Source organism: Perca fluviatilis, chromosome 18 (genome assembly GCF_010015445.1).
Source record: "Perca fluviatilis chromosome 18, GENO_Pfluv_1.0, whole genome shotgun sequence".
NCBI classification, from domain to species: Eukaryota; Metazoa; Chordata; class Actinopteri; order Perciformes; family Percidae; genus Perca; species Perca fluviatilis.
The window spans coordinates 31,408,126-31,426,526 of record NC_053129.1 but is presented as its reverse complement, the minus strand read 5'-3'; the positions used below and the strand labels follow the sequence as shown (position 1 = coordinate 31,426,526).

Genomic DNA, 18,401 nt, shown 5'->3' with positions numbered 1-18,401 from the left:
CACACACACACACACACACACACAAGAAGGCATCATCCGCTTTCTATTCTGGAGCGCTGATATTGTATAAACCACACACACATTTTAATGAATCATCGAGGGTAGATCCTGTTCTTCATGAAGAGTGTGTGTGTAAAATCCTGCATGCGAGTGGCAAAGCTGTGATTAACGGAAAACTTTTTCAATTTGCTCCATGTGCTGTGAGCTTTGACCTCTCCATACTTAGTTACCTGTAACAGTGTTATCTGGGAACTGAAGGTTTCCTTCAGTCGGTGTGACTGACAGAGTGTCTGATAAGGGTTGGGTATCATTTGGATTTTTTCCAATACTAAAACAGTGCCGGTGCCCAAACGGTGCCTGAACCGATAGAAAATTGAAAGATTGAAAATATATATAAATAAATAAATAAATAAATAAATAAATAAATAAATAAATAAATAAAGGAGCACAAAACGACAGTCTGCGACATTTAAGAACGGCTTGTTTATTGCTAAGGCCGAATGGTCCAAATTAAATGATTTATTAATAATGTAATAACAACTTATAGCAATAACTTATTTCACCAGTAAATTGCTGGTAAACTACAAAAACAACCACTAGATGGGAAAAGGGTATTTTACAATAACTTTGAATGCACCACGAGGCTGGCGAGGCACGTTTCAAGTAAACGAACTGTCTGTGTTGTTTGTCCGACAACGGTGTTGTTGGACGTCCTGCTGTTGGAATCCTCTGCTGGCAAGTGTAGCGTTAACTAGCGTCACATGCAGCGATGCTTCTGTTGCTGAAATGAGGCACCGAAATCCGCGTTGCTATTCGGTCCGGTAAATACCGGTCGTTAAGGCACAAGTGCCGTATTAGCACCGGGGTCTCGGTACCCAAACCTTGTCTGGATACAGAAAGAAAACCTTGTGTCAAATTTCTTCGGTTGTGAAAAGGGACAAATTATAACCTCCGACTTGTCTGGACGTTTGCCCTTCTCTCTCTCTCTCACACACACACACACACACACACACACACACACACACACACACACACACACACACACACACACACACACGCACGCGCACACACACACACACACACACACACACACACACACACACATACACTAATCTTTCAAGAGTAACGATTAAGGATCTCTGTAGCCGCTGACGACCTGCCTCGCCTGCTTGTTACAGATCATTAAAGCTTCACTCACTGCCCACATCCACCCCTACACCTGCCAATCACAGAGTAACCCCCCCCCCCCACTGATGAGGGAGGGTCCACGTGTAACCTGGGGGTTAGGATCATCACTATTAAACCACACTTTTATTCTAACAGAATATTTCATTTTTTATACAATGTTTTTACTGCAATTACAATTGTCAACAATTCTTGGGGTTTCAGGTTTTGTTGGATACAGGTGTATCAAAATAATCTAAGGGCCAAGGGGAATGGTCACAGACAAGATGAACATAGTTTTATTGATCACCTTCCTCCAGAATGTTTTAATTTGTTTCTGTCGCCCCCCATGAGAACTTCTAAGTAATGACAACAACACTGTTGGCGCATCCACACGATACAAGCCTTCCGTTATCGCGCACGTGTGCCCCCCCACCCCTCCACACAGTAGCTAGGAGGACACGGAGGATTAAAAAAGCATGATGGACTCTTCAGAGGAGGTCATTATCTTCACTCCAGTTTCTGCGCTGGACAGTCACCAGACGACACAATCTTCTGAACATAGTCACACTGAGAAATACAGAGAGAGTTGTGTGGAGCTGATAGTCTTAAAGTGCTCATATTTTGCGCGTTTTCAGGTTCATAATTGTATTTAGAGGTTGTACCAGAATAGGTTTATGTGGTTTAATTTTCAGAAAACACCATATTTTTATATACTGCACATTGCTGCAGCTCCTCTTTTCACCCTGTGTGTTGAGCTCTCTGTTTTAGCTACAGAGTGAGACATCTCACTTCTGTTCCATCTTTGTTGGGAGTCGCACATGTGCAGTACCTAGGGAAGGACTACTAGCCAGTCAGAAGCAGAGTATGAGGGCGTGCCCTGACAGTACCTAGGGAAGGACTACTAGCCAGTCAGAAGCAGAGTATGAGGGCGTGCCCTGACAGTACCTAGGTAAGGACTACTAGCCAGTCAGAAGCAGAGTATGAGGGCGTGCCCTGACAGTACCTAGGTAAGGACTACTAGCCAGTCAAAGTCAGAGTATGAGGGCGTGCCCTGACAGTACCTAGGTAAGGACTACTAGCCAGTCAGGAGCAGAGTATGAGGGCGTGCCCTGACAGTAGCTAGGTAAGGACTACTAGCCAGTCAGAAGCAGAGTATGAGGGCGTGCCCTGACAGTAGCTAGGAAAGGACTACTAGCCAGTCAGAAGCAGAGTATGAGGGCGTGCCCTGACAGTACCTAGGTAAGGACTACTAGCCAGTCAGAAGCAGAGTATGAGGGCGTGCCCTGACGGTACCTAGGTAAGGACTACTAGCCAGTCAGAAGCAGAGTATGAGGGCGTGCCCTGACAGTACCTAGGTAAGGACTACTAGCCAGTCAGAAGCAGAGTATGAGGGCGTGCCCTGACTAGGTAAGGACTACTAGCCAGTCAGAAGCAGAGTATGAGGGCGTGCCCTGACAGTACCTAGGTAAGGACTACTAGCCAGTCAGAAGCAGAGTATGAGGGCGTGCCACGCTAGCAGCTAGGCGAGCATTATAACGTGTGTTACAAAGTGACCACGTCTGTCTCTGAAGTAAAGGCTGGACTACAGTAGAGCTGTTTGGAGCAGTTTGTGAACAGTGCTTTCTGTTGGAGATGGTAAGATGGACTTTGGGCTTTTTCATTTTGTAAACCTGTAACATGCACAAAAATATATATAACACAATAAAGGAAAGGGAAAAAGCCAAAAAGCACAATATGAGCACTTTAATTAGCTTTGTAGCAACTCATTTGGCAATGGCTTGAATGTAACAGACCTTCATTAATATAAAAAAGTTACGCACTAAAGCTTTAAAACAAAAGGTCAGGTATATGCATCACAAGTTTTCTTTCAATCGTTTTCTGAAATGTCCACTTTTAAGTCCGCCCTCCATGTCTCAAATCAGAATGTATGGTTTAAAATATATTTTCTTCGCTGCAGTGTTGTTTAAGACAAGTGCAAACCGAGAGATTATTAAAAAAATAAACAAACACATTTTTTTTTTTTTTTTTAAAAGCCCAGGAATTACTTACGTACCTCTGAGACCTTTTTCACAGATATTTGACATACAGAAAGCAGCTGGTTTTGAAAAGCAAAATTCAATGTGAAACAGAGTCAGCCTGCAGACGTTTAAATATTGCAACCATGTGCAGAGATACTCAGAGCAGATGAGTTCTTGTTTCGAAGTGAATATCCTCTGACAGAAGATAGTCTGAATGCTGAAGAGGACTTAATCTATTCTGAAGTGCTGACATGACACCACAGACCAGGTCATCGAGCTGTGGGAAGGCCGAGCAGTCCAGGCCCCTTTCACATTCTCACATTTACAGGGTTTGAGAGGGTGAACATGAAGTGTAACAGGGTTCATTATGGCCAGTAAATCCTGCAGGGTCTTTAAATCCATGTGTGGAGTGGGAATATGTATCCATCCATGTTCTCAAATTGGAAATGTCAAAAAAGACACCAAAAAAAGCAGCAATAAAAGTTATCTGGATAGATTTTAATTAGAAAACAGGAAAACATGAAGACATTTTGCATGTTTGAGGCCCAAAAATAAATACAAAAACTAGATTTTTCCGTTTTCCAAATTAAACAGACAGTAAATACATGGACCACAAGTATTTTAACAGCCTCAAAGAATGGCTCTATGGACTTGGTTATGAAACAAGTGCAGGGATGTAATTTGCTATGCCAATGCAGAATTCCCACATGCGTTCATTGTTATTTAGCATGCAGTGTTTGGATGTCTGAATTCAGCTGTGATCGTATCTGCAGATCACAGCCAGCTGCTGCTGCTGCTCGGGCTCTCTCTGTGATTGGTCAGAGGTTAATTGACGCGGCTAATCACCCGATCAGTCCAGTCTCCATGGAAACCAGGAGTGGGGCTGATGTACAGGAGGGAGTCGGGGGCCTTCACACCAGGCTTAGCTGCTGCTGCTTTTTCTTGTGTGTTTTCACACCACCAAACTGTACTGCAGAGCCGTTTCTACACGAGTCCTTCACAGTAAATGAAATGCATCACAATGCAGCAGAATTCGTCATCAGGCAATTATGTATTATGTGTACCAAATTTGGTGCTTATCCATCAATCAGAAGTTGAGATGTTTCCCTGGATAAGTGAGAAAGTTTGATCTGCAAGTGGTGCCAAATAAAGTCAATCACCAAAGTCATTAGGGTTTTATCTTCGGGGAAACCTGAATGTCTGGACGTAGCAGCACTGGCGTCACCCATTGCTTTGTGGACTGCCGTTTTGAAACCTTGAGTTTGACAATTTAGTGATGAGAGGGTGGAGTTGGGGAGGATGACCAACCAAGTCAGTGTTATTTATGGTTGCAATAAATTACCTAGGTACTGTCAGGGCACGCCCTCATGCTCTGCTTCTGACTGGCTAGTAGTCCTTACCTAGGTACTGTCAGGGCACGCCCTCATGCTCTGCTTCTGACTGGCTAGTAGTCTTTACCTAGGTACTGTCAGGGCACGCCCTCATGCTCTGCTTCTGACTGGCTAGTAGTCCTTACCTAGCTACTGAGCATGTGCGAACAAAGATGTCACAGCAGTGAGATTTCTCACTCTGTAGCTAAAACAGAGAGCTCAACACACAGAGTGAAAAGAGGAGCTGCAGCAATGTGCAGTACAACAGAAATATGGTGTTTTTTGAAAATTAAACAATGTAAACCTATTCTAATATAACCTCTAAATACAATTATGAACCTGAAAATGAGCATAATATGAACACTTTCAGGTACCAGCTAACGCTAACACTAGTGCTAGCTAGCCTTGGTTGGCAAGGTGCTACTGTAACAGCCTGGAAAAGGGAGATAGAAATGATCACTCAGACAACGATGCTTTCTCCCCGGTAGCTCCACCGAGAATGATGATGATTTCTCCCCTCTCAATCACGGATCAGTTTTCTCAAAGGGATTAAACTAAACTGACATCTTTTACAGTTATTATACATAATCAAATCTCAAATTATATTAATCATGCTAAACATTTTAGAAATGTTTTTAACCTTCTTTATAAGGTCCAATGTGTGGGAATTTCTCCCATCTAGCGTTGAGATCATATATCGCAATCAACTCTCTCGCACCACGCAGTTCAAAGTACGTATTCCAGCTACGGTAGCCTTCACGCTTCAAAAAGCCGGTCTCTTGCTCTTTTCAATCTCCTTTTTCTTTTTCTGGGCGAAGAAGAAGAAGAAGACTCCTGAAGAAGAAGAAGAAGAAGACTCCTGTTCCTGAGAGTTTATCATGTGACAGAGAAAACGCGAAAGGCGGAGCAGTATGTCCTGTATGTCCCTTACCGGCTAACGTATTTTAAGATGGGGCATGAATATGGAGCGTCTACCCCAGTTCATGCGAACGCAAATGTAAAATTTCAAGCCAATAGGAAAACTTGGAATTGATGGTGGTGGTAAATATTCATGAAAAAGGGCAAGTAATACTAAACACGTTACACATTACTGTCACACACATTTTTTAGTTTTTAATAGATGTTTTTACATACACCTTTATGAATTTAACCTGTTAATGTATTGACTCATCAGTTATGATCTCTTTGATCTTTGACTCAACTATTTCTAAATTGTAAATATATCAAATTAACCTATCACACTACCGAATGTTCTAATACACGACCAAGATGTTCAAATTAACTTTGATGAAGTGAAAACACACAGTGACAGGGTCAAAGTTTAAGATACAAACATGGACAACAACCAAAAGAACCAAATTAAGGTCTATTTTAATGTCCACAGTGTTAGCATGTTTAGCATCGCTAAGCCTCTGTCCTGACTGACAGGTCCTAAAGCATCCCTTTAGCTTTATCGTCTATTTTAAAATAAATGGAACCGTCATTTACAAAATGAACATCATGCTGTGTTGAAGAAGACTTTAAACTATAGCGGTTGAGACCATAAACTCATTATGAAAATGTTTACTGAGGTAATAAATCAAGTGAGAAGTAGGCTCATTTTCTCATAGATTTCTTTATAAACTGACTTTTTTTTGGAGCCAGTGGAGTCGCCCCCTGCTGGAAATTAGATAGAATGCAGCTTTAAGAGACTTCAGCATTGGCTTCACTTTTCAGACCTGGAAGCTTGTCCATTATTTTTTTTTTTTACAGTCTATGGTTATATATTCAAGTATGGACCAAAGTAGTGGACCAACTGACCAACCATCATCACCCTCCCTGGAGCTCTGACTGTGGCTAAAAATGTAGCCGCTTTGACGTAGTTCAGATGTACAGACAGACAGAAGATCAGACAGACCTGAAGCAGCACTGCACCTCTATCTCTAACTCTAACTCTCTCTCTCTCTCTCTCTCTCTCTCTCTCTCTCTCTCCGTTCAGTTGTGTTGTTTGGTTTGTGCACTGCAGCATCACATCACACACACCAGGTGTTTCTGTTTGTTGGGTTTGATAAAAGTGCTCTGCTGTAATCAAACACTGAGCTGCTGTCGGGCTCCGCCGCAAACACACACCTCACCTGGCTGCTGCTGCTGCTGTGTGTGTTGTGTGTGTGTGTGTGTGTGTGTGTGTGTGTGTGTGTGTGTGTGTGTGTATTTTGTTTGGGCTCACAAACATTTGCCTGTGAGTGTTTGTGTCGCAGGCTGTGCACGCCTGAAACTGGAACATTTGTAGGGAGTTGGGACGTGACTACAACAAGCATAACAACAACACAACATATTTAACTATGTAATTGAATCCTCAGTTTTTTTATTTATTTAAATCTTATCTGTCTATCATGATTATTGGCATTTTAATTTATTTCACAGATTAACCTGCAACAAGCTGCATCTCACTTGTAAACCTGTGCAATATCACTTAAGTGTATGTAAACACTTTCACAAGAAATGCATCCAAGGCATCCTGTAGACCCTCCTACATAACAATGTATTGTCATATAAAACCTTTTGTCATTATTCAGTTTTATTAGACACCTAAATATCTGTTCTCCCACAAAACACCCAAAATCAGCTTAACAAGATGCTCCGAAGGTTAACAGAAAACAAGATCCTCAAATCTCTGCACCATGAAGTCATTTTTAATTTATCCCAAATTTCTCTCAGCTGCTCTTTCCATTCTACAGTCAGACGCAGAGCTTTTCTTTCCAAAACCACTCTGCCTAGTTAACATCGTGCTTCCAGGCCACAAAGCAGGATTTAACTTTCGTACATATTTTGATGTATTTAATCAGATTGTGGATTGAACATTTGTTGATTTATTATAAATAATCCAGGCTAAAGGGCTAAATTAATAGACATCACTTTCAGATCCAGTGTGGGACGGTCGGGAGATTGAGATTGAAAAACATATGCTATACCTTCACCTGTTGGAGGAGGTGGAAATACTTGTTTGGTGGAAAACGTATGCACAACAAGTCGTATGATGTTTTACGAAATTATGAAACCGCTGAGTGGTCACATGACTTGTATTTTCTGCTTAACTTCTTCAGGGACACGACAACCGCTCCCCCGATTGAAAGCCTTGTGTTTTAAGGGCTCTTCACGCTCTCATACAGCAGCAGTTACTGTGGCTAAGTAATAAAGTAGAATACTTACAAATTACAGTGCTTTACTTTTCATAGCTTTATGTACGAATGGTTCATGAGAACAGCCTGGTCTCAGGCACAGATAGACAAACAGTAGCTTTGTCCAACAATATTGCCATTCTCAGTCAGCACTGAAGTTATGTTAAACTGCAGGGAACCATAGCAACAGCTCTGATGTTTTAGGCTCCGTTAGCAGCTAACTGACGGGTTCAACTTATCTAATCAACTGAAGACAAACACCCATTATTATACTTTAATATTTGACATTACGGAAAGAGCTTCTACATCTATACACTTTGTTGCACATCCTCGCTCACGTACTAGTCTCCCAAGCACATTATGTGATTATTTAATGATCATTTAGAGCAATAAGAAGAAAATTGTGTCATCAGTGTGAGGTGTTGTGTTAGCTTTGACCTCTAGGGAACGCTGCAACCATCAGGCTGCATTATAGAAAGAAAACTCACACAGGTACAGAGTGTACTATACTTCTTTCTTTTGGCAAAGTGGGTGAAGCTTGGTGCTTTTCTGTTAGTCTACATGTTTGTGTGTGCGGGTGTGTGTGTGTGTGTGTGTGTGTTTGTGTGTACATGCTTGTATATTGATGTGTGTGTGTGTCTCAGTATAGGGGAGCTCTGCATCATATTGTACCAGACAGGCAGAGTGTCGGACTGAATACTAAACAGCAGGAAGCTCCACTCTTCACACAGCACCAACCCAGCCATATAGGACACTGTGACACACACACACACACACACACACACACACACACACACACACACACACACACACACACACACACACACACACACACACACACACACACACCCCGACTGACTACTGAAGTCTTTTACTTTTTGCTTCAATAATTCAGCTTAGCCTCCCATAAAACCAAAATAAATTAAAGAGCTTCTGCAACAAAAAAAAACTCAAGAGGAGCATAATATTGTACATTATTGTAAACAGATGTGTACACCCATACACATTTGGTTTTATACTTGCGGGGACCCACACTGACATAAAAACACTCCCTAGCCAAAATGTCCCCACTTGTTCTTGTTTCCCAAATTCATCAGGACTTTCCAAAAATCTTCTAATTTTCCAAATAGTCCTCACTTTGTAAAATGTTGAGGCCCTTTAAAATATTTCTGACTTTTCCTCATACAACAACTCCTGAAATCTAAAAATGTCCTCACTTTGCAAATAAGTCGTAATGTTTCATAAATATCCTGACAATCATAAATGTCCTCATGCTGAGGGTCTAAAACTGACAGTCCCCACAAAGATAGAAATACAAGAACACACTCACGTGCAGCGGCAGAACAAGGACACAGCCTATGGACACACATTCGCGACAATGCACATATTCACTGTTGAGGTTCGTACATCATCTGTACGCACACACGCACACACACACACACACACACACACACACACACACACACACACACAGTCGTATAGATTCCAGGGAGGTGGAGGATTTTGTCTTCTCTCGGCTGAGCTCTTCACAGTGGAGGGAGGGGAGACTATGTTTGATGTAAGTTGCGTTGGAGAGCGCTCAGTGGAGTGGCGGCCTCAGATGCACCCGGCCTCGGTATGCTGTGGCAATATAATGGATGTAGGCTGAGAGTTCAGGCGAGGCTGTCCACAATTTACATTTATATTAACGCTGCAAACCCCCCGGAGCTGCACTGCAGCTGAGGAGAGAGAAGCACGCAGAGCGGCTGTGTTCTCGTCTTCATCATCAAACTGTTGTTCCACGATTGTCTTACTCTCTTTTATGTTGCTTTATGCAATGTAACGCTCCCAGCAGCATCTCATGAGAGTTTTGTGTTATTTAAAATTTAAAGAAGAACACAAAACATTTAATTGTTTTATTTTGGATCGCATTTGTGATGTATTAGCAATGCTGCGGTCTTACTGAAGATGATTAATAAGTGTCTGAAATCTCAGTTTACGGCTGACTTTAGAGATAAACTCCCGAGTGCCCGTTATAAGTGAGTGAGTTAACGAACAGGAGTGAATCAGTGTTGCAGAACTTTAGGTCGGTCTCAAGACCACTTTTTGAAGGTCTTCGTCTTGTCTCAGAATCAATTGCATTTTTACTCTGTCTTGTCTCGGTCTCAAACAAATTGATTCAGGATTTTATTTCAAAACCGGTCAATATTAAAAATGTAAACTCTCGTCTAGCGTAGTAAGAAGATGTGTTGTCCTTTGAAGCAACTTATCCTTTTAGGAGTAAGATAAATGCTGTAAAGGTCTTCTTTTATCCGTCCTGTTGACTGTTTTTTTAATGTAACACCTAATTTACTGAGTGAATTAATTGTTAAGCTGTAGGTTAGTGAAATCTTTTCATCCTGTTAAACCTGAATGAATAAAATGTCACATTTGAAAAAATATCAGTAAAAATGTGTAGCTCGTGTTGGGTAGGAGTCTCTCAAGTGTTGAAAGGCCATTTGAATATTATCATTATACGTTTCACAGGGGCAATACACAGTGAGTCTTTGCTCACAGGAATCTGACAAGTTGTTATTTTGTTTTTTGAAGATCATGACTCTGGAAGACAGCTTCTGAATTCCTGTTTGGTATAAAGACTCTTCAGCTACAGGACCAGTGCCACACCGAGCTCCGACCAGGTAAAGATGCACTGTCACTCCACCAGCTAGGGTTTTTAAGAAGGGATTTTCTCTGCAGCAAACACTTAATTATGTGATGAAATAAAAAAACAAAACATGTTCTGTGTTCACTTGTGTTTTCCTCTTCAGATGGAGGTGAATGCGGTTAAGAAACGCCATCGCACACGATCCAAAGGAGTCAGAGGTATGAGCCTGTTCATCTGCTTTCTATATATAGCTCTCTGAATCACTGCACCTTAAAGGGAACATGCTAGCGAAGGCTCATCCATATGTTTCGTTGGTCCCTGTTGTAAGAGTTTCCAAATGATGATATAGGTTGTTCATTCCTACCCTCTAATACACACAGGAGTGTTTCATAAACTAGCGCCCCTAGTGGTGGCAGGAAATACAACCCAAAGGAGCGTTTTCCGCCCTCATAAACCACGGTTTTAAACACATACTTAACTGACATAATTTTAATATGATAATCACAGCCTCATGAAACTCTGCAACCACAAACTAGAGTCTGAGGGCATTCAGAGGATGTATGGTTTTCATATATTGACAATAATGGGGTTTCTGAACAGTTTCCAGAACAGATGTGCTCGCCATCCAATTGCTGAAAAACGCAATTCTTGGAGGAATCTCCAAAGGTCAAAAGTTTATACCGAACATAAATAGGTTAATACTTGACTCTGAACATAATTAGAAATGTAAAATGAATCTGAAGCCCACACATAGCAGATCATTAATTATTGTTGATTGTGGAAGTCACAAAATTCATCTTTTTGTTTTCTCTTTGTCTGAAGCCACCGTGGAAGCAGTGACACAGGAGTTATTCAGGTAGGTAAACCGGACACACTGAAAAAAAGAAGAACAATGACACTGACAACAGTTACAAGCAAGAGGGAAAAGGAGAAAGACAGCACATTATATGTAGGCGGTGTGAGGGGGGGATGAGCAAAATGACCAAAATGCATGCACCTTGTTTACCTGCCATCCCCCGACTACATTCCCAATTAGCAGAGAGAAAGTGCCGAAGCAAAAGAGGTTGTTTAGTTGAATACGTTTGTTTTATCTGCCTGACTCATTGATCCTTTATCAGACTGAGGTTTGTGCAAGTTAGAACCTATGGACCCAACCATGGCTCTGAAATATCAGCAGCCTACTGTATCTGCGTATTCATAAATCCATGGCGCGGTCTGTGCTGCTGATGTAGCAGACGTATTTGTGACTTTTTCTCTCAAGTCTCTGCCTCCCCTGTTAAAAATGAACAAACCGCCTTCTGGTGATATGAAGATATCCTTAAAGTAATGTATTTAAAGTAAAGTAAATAGGCTACAAGCCAAAGGATAACCACTGCTGAAGACACTACTACACCATTGGATTAAATGTTTGCTTCTATGCAGATGATAGAGTGTTGTTGAGTCCTCTTGTGCACATTTGTATGAAGCAGCTTGAATGAAACTTGAATGATTAAAGTTTGAAACCATGATACTCCCCACGAAAACAATTGATTGGCTTTCATTCATGAGTGAGTTTAAGATGGAGTGTGAGATTAAAAGGTGGATTGACACTGTTTATTATACCAGATTGTCATACAGTTGGGGATCAGCAGTGCATCGTGATAATATGTAACATTTTCAATCTAAATCAACCAATAATTCATCACATTTTGATGACTTACTACATTTTGCGTCATGAGTGGAGAAACACGCCAGCAGCTGCTGACAGTAAATGCTGAATATCACTGCTACCTGTTTTGTGTGTGTGTGTGTGTGTGTGTGTGTGTGTTTCTGCTTCACTTAATCTCATTTAGTAAAACTGACAAATATTGGTGTGTGCAGCAGATTATGGTTGAACCCGGTTTGATTCAGGTCAACGCTTTACTGTAAACAACACATCCCGTCTGTGCAGTGCGAGCCCCGAGCAGAGGAGCAGAAAACTCAGGATTTAAATCTGATGGGTGCTGGTGAGGGTTGTGCAGCCAGGGCCAGATGTGGACACAAAAGCTTTGAAGTTAGATATGACTCATACAGTAAATACTGTGAAATACTATAAGCATGCCAGGAGTCTTCACTGAATATTTTTCTCCCTCACAGTCACTGACTAATCTGACTAATCTGCAGGGATGAACATATATATAAAACAATTTGTCAATGTGGTGTGATGTAGCAGATTTAGGGGGGGAAAAAAGACATGTGGCCGTGATTTTAAAAGTCTTCCCTGATTTAATGTTAACTGCTAAATATACTCATCACGTGTGTCAGCTCAGTGGGAATCACAGTTTCTGCTGCATCAAATCTCTGAATTTCAACTTTAACTTCAGTTTGTCTATGGGCGTTTTCACACCTTTAGTTTGTTTGCTCTAGTCCAAATCAGTTTATTGGTTTGCAAACTTGGAGCCTCCCCTTGGTTCTGTTGTGCTTCACACGGAGAAAAATCCAAGTGTACAAAAATGCTTCACTACCAGCGATAGCTGGTCAGATGTGTCTGGGACGGGAGCAAGAAAGTAAATACGGGAAGAGGGTCCTGTGTTCTGGAGTGGTGCATATTTTAACACATTTCCATGGTCAAACCAGCTCATTTCACTTAAATAATTTTTCAGACATTGTTTGGCGAGTGACGTTAATACATCTGCTCTGCTCACCGGGACTTTGCTCTGCTCTCTCCAACTTTTGCGGCGGCTGGTTTGACCACGGAAACACTAGCGCAGTCTATTTCTGGGAGAGAAACGTTACAAAGTGCTACAGTTTGTTGCTCTGCCTCATCGCAGATTGTAAAGCACACGTGGATACTGTAACTCAGACTTACAGCGTACCCATATTTGGGGCGGTTTAAGGTTGAATCCCATCCTACTAATACAAACGAAAAGGCGGGAACACAAACTGCTAGCTGAGGGGATTAAAAATGGTGATGTTGGTGCCACCAGAGCACAACGACCTTTCCTTTTGGGCAAAATTGGCAATTTCCACTTGTTACCGAGAAATAGCTAAATTTAATGGATGCCCCGCAGGTGCCCTTATCGGCCAGCACAAATATATTTCAAATGGAATCGCTTCGATAATTAGATTCACTTTGACGTGCAATTTTCAAAAGCAAAGCCATTCACCAATTGCAAACCATCTTTGATGTGCAATACTTTGCGGGGAACTGAGGATCAGAGGGTCAGAATTGAGGGGAGCTATTATATTACCTGACCAACAAGTAGTCATCACCCACCAAGCTTCCAAAAATGAATTATTCTGAGACTTTCTGGTGTGTCTGGACCTTTTGCCTTTTTTTGAGGCCTGCCCTGAATATATTTACTGTGTTTAAACATCCTTTCTCTAGACTGGGTAAACCCAGCCCGATCTGCGGCGATTTAATTCCTCCCTGCAGCTCAAGCTGGAAACCTGTACGTTCTTCTATCCTGACTACTGGTTACAAATCTGCAGGGACCAATCACAAACTGGCTTATCCACCTATTGGCGGGTTTAACACAATGACGATAGAGAAGCGACGGCAAGCAGCTTTTTGTTTACATTCGACATAGCGGCCACCGAAGCGCAGCAACCAGTTGATGCCGCTGTCGCTGCTACGTCACTCGGATCGTTGGTCTGATTGGTTGAAGGACTATCCATACAGAGTCATTTGAACTATGCCCATTGTGCAGTAGAGAATACAGAGCAGACTCCCCAGACTAATGTTCAATCTTAAAAGACTGAGCTTGGTCTGGTGATAGCCAGACTACTCTTTCTTCTCTTGTATAGAAAAACCTCTCTGGTGCCCTTCTGTTTTAGCTTCAACAGCTCAGAAGCGTTTAGTACGCATCCTTCTTTACTTAAAAAACCCGGATTGAAGCCGTTTCTATAGTTGTGTCTCTTCTCTGTGTTGATGTTGACATCAATAAGTCATACAGATCTCTGCACTGAGATCAAGAACAACAACGCTAACAAGAAACTTACTGAAAGAAATATTCAGTTGCTTTGGAAACAAGTGGAAGTTTCTCTCCACAGAGGAAAAACACATTTTGTAGTCTTAAGAAAAGGAGGATTTTAAGACTCACACACACACACACACACACACACACACACACACACACACACACACACACACACACACACACACACACACACACACACACACACACACACACACACACAGCTGGGATCAATACAGCAACACGATCAGTCTCACACACTGATTGATCAGGCTCACCTTGAACAAATCGCCTCCTCTTCCTCTTTTTTTCTTTCTATACTTCTCCTTCTCATCATGTTTTTTTCTCCCTCTCCTCTTCCTCCTGTTCTTCCTCCTTTTTCTACGATCTACATTTCCTCAACCTGCTTCTGTTTCTTAATCTCCTCTTTCTATATTCCTTGCCGTTGTCCTCTTTTTCCTTACGTTTTTCCATTTCTTCTCTTTTCCATCTTTTCATCTCCTTCCTTCTACTCCTCTACCTCTTTGCCCCCTTCTATCTCCTCTTTCTTTTGCCCCTACTTGTCTTCATCTTCCTCCTCCTCCTCCCTTGCCATTATCATCTTTTTCCTCACCCCGTTTCCTCTTCCACCTTTACCTTCGTCTTCTTTCCCATCTTTTACATCACCTTCCTTGTTTTTATCTTCTTCCTCCTCCTCTCCATTTTCCTCCTCCTCCTCTACCTCTTTGCCCCCTCTCTCTCTTCTTTCTTTTGCCCTACTTGTCTTCGTCTCCTACTCCTTTCTTGCTGGTATTTTTCCTCACCCTTTTCCTCTTCCCTTTTCACCTCCTTGTCTTTCTCCTCTATTCTTCTTCATCTCCTTTCCTGTCCTCCTCGTCTTCCTCCTCCTCTTCATTCTCCACCTCTCCCTCCCTGCGCTCGTGATGCCAAATCTTCACCTTTATCTGCAGCTCTCATTTCTTAGCCTGCCGTTACAGAGTGTATGGATCAGGTGATGTTGGCTGGAGGGTGGGCGGAGCTCTGCAGTGTGTGTGTGTGTGGGGGGGTCAGAGGTCGTGGGTGTGGGGACCCTGAAGCCAGGCAGCGTGTGACTCAGAGCTCCGGAGAAATCTGCTGCCGACTGCAGCTGCGATACCAAAACATTAAAACAGACAGAAACACTTCAACCTGCTGCTGAATCCCAAATCAAGGCCGGATGAAAAATAATGTTGAAAATGTATCTTTATTAATGTTAGCTTTCTCCACTTTTTCTCAAGTGAAGGCTGGTTTAACCTTTCATACTCATTCACATGTATTAACCTCAGGTTAACAGTAAGCTTGTGGTTCCCGAACATTCAACATCTAGGGCTGTCCTCGACTAAAGAACAGTCCTTCCAGAAAAATGAGTTTTTTGTGATTGTTGCGGGCAAAAATCCTTGATTATGCCGCACGTTTTCTTAAAAAATGCGATGGAATATGCTATATGATATTTATGCAGTTTTATGCGATGAAATTGCGGGAACTTGCAAAAACTGCGGTTTGATGAAAAAGAGAAAAAAAAATGGATTCCCCCAACAGCCTGCTTTTCGATGATGTTCACGTCGCGTAATTATGTCACTTCATAACGTTCCCATGGCAACAGGTTAAAATGGCTGCTCTTGTGTGAAGTAAACGCAACATTTTTCAACTTTCTGCTAAGATATATTACGGGACTTTTTTGCAACGAAAATGCGGGGATTATGAAATCATGCAAGCCCCGCATATTTTGCGCAGAAAATCGGCAATTTATGTGGCGAAATTAAAGCGTATTTGAAAAAATGCAGCCCCCGCATAAATATGCAGACTTTGGCTGATTATGCATTGAATTATGCAATATCGCATAATCGCGTTTTTCTCGAGGGACTGAAAGAAATTCTTAGTCAATAAACACTCATGATTATTTGGACAAATCTAATAGTCAATCTAATCGACAGGTCTGTAAAACTGAGTTTCTTCACAAAGAATCCTGCAAAAGCACCACCTTAAATCTGGTGTTAACCAGAGATGTGCTCATAAGTTTCTTGGAAATTCAGCATTAAAAAAAAGGATAAAAAAAATAACCAATGTGCTAAAGAAATCTTAGTCGACTAAGACCAAAACAACCGATTAGTCGACTAATTCAGTGTTTTTCAAATGGGGGTACGTGTACCCCTAGGGGTACTTTGGAGGACTGCAGGGGGTACCTGACATTTTTTGCAAAATGTTTTTTAGTTACAAGGCTGTAGTTACTTCTACTGTCTTTTATTTCAAAGTTTTTGGCTCTTGTTTTGACCTGTTCTTGCCTTTCTTCCTTACTTTTTTGTCTTTTTTCTTCTAAGTTTTTGTCACTTTTTTCAAAGTTTGTCGCTTATTTGAATTTTTTTTCACTTTTGTCGCCCTAGTGTTGCCTTCCTTCTTTCTACTGTGTTTTTTCCCAAAGTTTTTATTAATATTTTTGACCTATTCTTGCCTTCACTTTATACCGTCTTTCCAAGGTTTTGTCGTTTTTATTTTTACGTTTTTGTCGCCTTTTTCCATCAGCATTTAAATGTTTTTTCCAGGTCCAAGGCTGTTGTTTAGTAAATCTATCGCTGACATCGCTGTATTCTTCCTCTTTATATAGACTTTTTTTTTCAACCAAAAATTATTCGTGCTGTTTAGGGGGTACATGGCTTAAAAAAAAAAACTGTTCAAAGGGGGAACATTATTGAAAAAAGCTTGAGAACCACTGACTGATTGACTAAGAGTGGGCATCCCTACTAACAAAGCTATTTACGCTGTTGCATCAACACTACCGAACAGTTTCTGTGCTGCTGTGTGTGTTCTGACGGTGTGTGTGTGTGTGTGTGTGTGTGTGTGTGTGTGTGTGTGTGTGTGTGTGTGTGTTTGTGTGTGTGTGTTTCCTCCTCAGCTGTCCCACTCCAGGCTGTGATGGCAGCGGTCACGTCAGCGGGAAGTACGCCAGACACCGCAGGTATGAACCGCTCGACAGATTTTGAACGTTGATAATGAAGTTATCTTTTAGACAGTTCTTTGAGTCAATGAGCTTTAGTAGGGCTGGGCGATATGGAGAAGATCAAATATCACAATGTTTTTACCAAATGCTTCGATATCGATATATGCCGGTGACATGTGATTGTCCAAAGCCTGGATTTGGTTCTCTAATTGAGGGGGTTTGATGTGACGGGGGCAGCTGACCCTGCAGGCAGCGCTGTAACTACCATTGAGGACACCAAGCTCATGTCTTGGGTATTTTTTCTGACAACTGACAACGGATAATAGCCTACTACAAATACATAAAAATTGTATTAACAGGCTGATTCTGATCAATTCGAATGAATGACTTTGAATGAATGGTTATAAATTTTGTCTGAATGTAGGGGGCCAACATTTACAGAGAATATAACAGAACAAACAAAACCGTGGAATAAAATGTTGAAAACATTCCAAATAATCTGAGAATTGCGCAGACTCTTCTTGTAAAAGAAGTCTTAAGGGAGTGGGGTTGCCTGCAGACTTACAACATCTCACTCAGCAGCTCCGAAACCGAACCGTACGGACAATAAATTAGCTCACGTCACGGTTTCACACCTCCTGGATTGGCAGCGTTTGCAGGTCGCAGCCTCCAGCTCAGTAAAACCCAGCGCTCTGTCACAGGGCCGCAGATAGAAAACCAATCAGGCAGAGTGTGGAGCTGTGACGGCCCGAGGTCACACCGACCGATGGTAGACTGCTGGATGGTTTCTGCCTCAGATCTCTGTCGCCGTTGGAAACGGGAAAAAATTACCAGCAAACGCAGGGGGAGCCGCTGCAAAAAGTGGCGCTCGCTACGAGTCATTTCTGCTCTCACTTAGTGCTGAAATCTTTGTTTTTCTAAAGTAAATAATAATAATAACTTAATAATATCTTTTTTTCCTCACAGTAATTAAAAAGAAACTGGCAATAGGATGAGATGATTTCATCTTCTCCTAATGCAAATATGTTGATTCTATTTTTTCAGTGAAGCTAGAACATTCTTCTGCACAAATCGTGGTCGAAACATCATACATTTTATAAAACAGGTGAAATATACATCAAAGCGACTGTATAGCTGCATTGAAGTGGACCACAGAGGATTTCACTCAAAGAAAATA

The 18,401-nt window shown here is 41.7% G+C and overlaps 1 protein-coding gene across 1 annotated transcript in view; it reads left to right on the top strand.

Annotated features, from left to right (window-relative positions):
* myt1la (myelin transcription factor 1-like, a) overlaps positions 1–18,401 on the top strand; it is an 81,732-nt gene that overhangs the window by 10,369 nt on the left and 52,962 nt on the right. Inside the window, 4 exon segments of the mRNA XM_039782316.1 lie at positions 10,282–10,370; positions 10,500–10,554; positions 11,159–11,192; positions 17,180–17,242. Of these exon segments, the coding sequence (XP_039638250.1) occupies positions 10,500–10,554; positions 11,159–11,192; positions 17,180–17,242 (152 nt within the window). The 5' untranslated portion in view covers positions 10,282–10,370.